General features: G+C 40.2%; 1 protein-coding gene across 1 annotated transcript in view; it reads left to right on the forward strand.

Annotated features, from left to right (window-relative positions):
* The window catches only part of dennd6aa (DENN/MADD domain containing 6Aa), a 43,978-nt gene that overhangs the window by 9,199 nt on the left and 31,735 nt on the right, over nucleotides 1-3,044 (forward strand). The window contains 2 exon segments of the mRNA XM_070439401.1: nucleotides 1,563-1,738; nucleotides 2,810-2,890. Of these exon segments, the coding sequence (XP_070295502.1) occupies nucleotides 1,563-1,738; nucleotides 2,810-2,890 (257 nt within the window).

The raw sequence follows: 3,044 nt of genomic DNA on the forward strand, positions 1-3,044 counted from the left end.
GTAAGGCAGGTGTTTAGAATATGAACTAAACCCTGAAGGCATATAAGCAAAGAAATTAACATAACTTAAGCTCATCTGACTACTTCTCTAAATTGATGCATCAYGGGTTAATAAAGCTTTTATTTTAAAAAATGGAATGAAGTTTTTACAGGATCTTGAAAAAGTACACGTTAATGAGACCCATCTCCACAGAATCTTTTTGTACTTAATAAATATTATAGTTTTAATGTAAATGGTAAACTAGTATACGCTTGATGATTTATGGACAAACTACAGCAACATATTTTATTCAGATAAGATAGGCTTTTCGAAAAATAAACATTTTTAAAACATTATCCTAGAATTTAATCCGGATGCATTTCGGTAATGAGTATTTGGAGTAAAAAATGTCAAGAAATGTAAAATGTATTTAAGAAGACACTTTCCCAAAACTAGACATCTTAGTCGATTTTTGCAAATGCGTCAATGTTTTTTAACTTATTTTGCTACAGACTTTTAAACTGGTTTCATGAGAATCACCATAAGCATGTGACGAATACAATCAGATATTTTTTTTTTGACTCCTGTAATAGTCTGTTGGGCAATTCCACAGTAACTCAGATTTTTGGTTTAAAATGTATGCCAAACAAATACCATTGATTTTTAAGTTTAACAAACCATACAACTCTATGCACAACGACTACTTTTAGCAATTTACACAGAACATTTTACTGAAACTTAATGATGGATCTGACTTTCTCTTTATAGAGATGCATCCTGAATAGGATAGAAATATACAATATCCTCCTTTACATATTTGGGAATTTATTTTACACACTGGCTATTATTTTAAAGACCTCCGCCACCAAACAAGACCACATTTGGTTGGACCGGACCAAATATGAACCAATCATAGATGTCTGTTTCACAAGTTTTGGACATCAGGGTGGAACTCGGTAGGGTGGAACTCGGTAGGGTGGAGCTCGGTAGGGTGGAGCTCGGTAGGGTGGAGCTCGGTAGGGTGGAGCTCGGTAGGGTGGAGCTCGGTAGGGTGGAGCTCGGTAGGGTGGAACTCGGTAGGGTGGAGCTCGGTAGGGTGGAGCTCGGTAGGGTACTCAATTTGTGTGTGCTCTACTGTACTATACTTAACTCTACTTTTCTTTACTGTGATGTACTATATTCTACCTCGATATACTCTACTGTGTCACTCTGTACCAGGCTGTCTTAGCCGATTTAAACTCCACGATTTACGATGGAGGTGAGCAGTGACATGTGTGGCAATGTGGTCCACAGTCTCACGTGAGTTTCTCACATGGTGACCAAAAGGACATGTTAATAGCTGGACTGTCACCGGCCTTTAATACTTTTTCCGGAACATAAATCTGTTGTACCTCAAGTTCTGTGAGGTGGAAGAGAATTCCTTGTCCTGAAAGTTTACCCTCTCTCTTAATACTGTTAGCCATGAGGAGATCCTCCAGGATTTACAACGTCTCTCTGTGATCACAGCATGGTTGAAGAGAAAGGGAGGCAGGAGAGGGGATGGGGTGCTATACCCACGCAGGCAACGTCATGACACGCCTCAGCCAAGACCCAGTACACGCCTCAGCCAGCCAGTACACGCCTCACAGCCATACACGCCTCGCCAGGCCAGTACACGCCTCAGCCAGCCAGTACACGCCTCAGCCAGCCACCAGCGGCCATCCATGGCTTCCTACTGCACTCTGACTGCCAGCTCTGTCACACACTGGAAAATACTGAAGTTGGAAAACAAAACAATATTCCTTGGAGTGTAACTGTCTATAGAGAAGGATCTGGTATGGTCAGTATATAACTGTCATAGAGGAGGACTGGTATGTGTCAGATATAACCTTCCTATAGAGAAGGATCTGGTATGGTGTTCAGTATATAACCTGTCCATAAGGAGGAAGCTGTATGGTGTCAGTATATAACTGTCCTATAGAGAAGGATCTGGTATGGTGTCAGTATATAACCTGTCCTATAGAAGATCTGTATGGTGTCAGATATTAACCTGTCCTATAGAGAAGGATCTGGTATGTGTCATAGGTATGATAAACCTGTCCTATAGAGAAGGATCTGTATGTGTCAGTATATAACTGTCCTATAGAGAAGGTCTGGTATGGTGTCAGTATATACCTGTCCTATAAGAAGGATCTGGGTGAGTTCAGATATAACTTCCTATAGAGAAGGATCTGGTATGTGTCAGTATATAACCTGTCCTATAGAGAAGGATCTGGTATGGTGTCAGTATATAAACTGTTCCTATAGAGAAGGATCTGGTATGGTGTCAGCATATTAACCTGTCCTATAGAAGGATCTGGTGTGATGTCAGTATATAACCTGCTATAGAGAAGATCTGTGTGTGATGTCAGTATATAACCTGTCCTATAGAGAAGGACTGGTATGATGTCAGTATATAACCTGTCCTATAGAGAAGGATCTGTATGGGTCAGTATATAACCTGTCCTATAGAGAAGGATCTGGTATGATGTCAGTATATACCTGTCCTATAGAGAAGGATCTGGTGTGATGTCAGTATATAACCTGTCCTATAGAGGAAGGATCTGGTGTGAGTCAGTATATAACCTGTCCTATAGAGAAGATCTGTATGGTTCAGTATATAACCTGTCCTATAGAGAGGAGCTGGTGTGATACAGTATTAATCACTGCCTCAATTCACTTGTCAAATGTTCACTTCCAACCAGCAGGGTTTAGGCTTACATCAATGACTAATGAAATATAGTGTGTCTGTGTGTTTATTGTACGTGTGTGTCCATACTAAATGCGAGTTGTTTGTGTGTGTGTGTTGTAGAGGGACCAAGGCCATTACTATGGTTACGTCTACTTCAGACAAGTCCGGGACAAGTCACTCAAAGAGGGCTACTTTCAGAAAGTGAGTTAACACAGTTCACCACCAGATATCAGAACTACATTTTAACACGTTCACCACCAGATATCAGACTACATTTGAACAGTTTTATTCATGTGATATTTTAGTTTTTTCTAAAACTTCCTGATCTTATTGCAGTTGATTTAATGTCATCTGT

This window comes from Salvelinus sp. IW2-2015, unplaced genomic scaffold, assembly GCF_002910315.2.
Source record: "Salvelinus sp. IW2-2015 unplaced genomic scaffold, ASM291031v2 Un_scaffold1618, whole genome shotgun sequence".
In the NCBI taxonomy this organism is placed as follows: Eukaryota; Metazoa; Chordata; class Actinopteri; order Salmoniformes; family Salmonidae; genus Salvelinus; species Salvelinus sp. IW2-2015.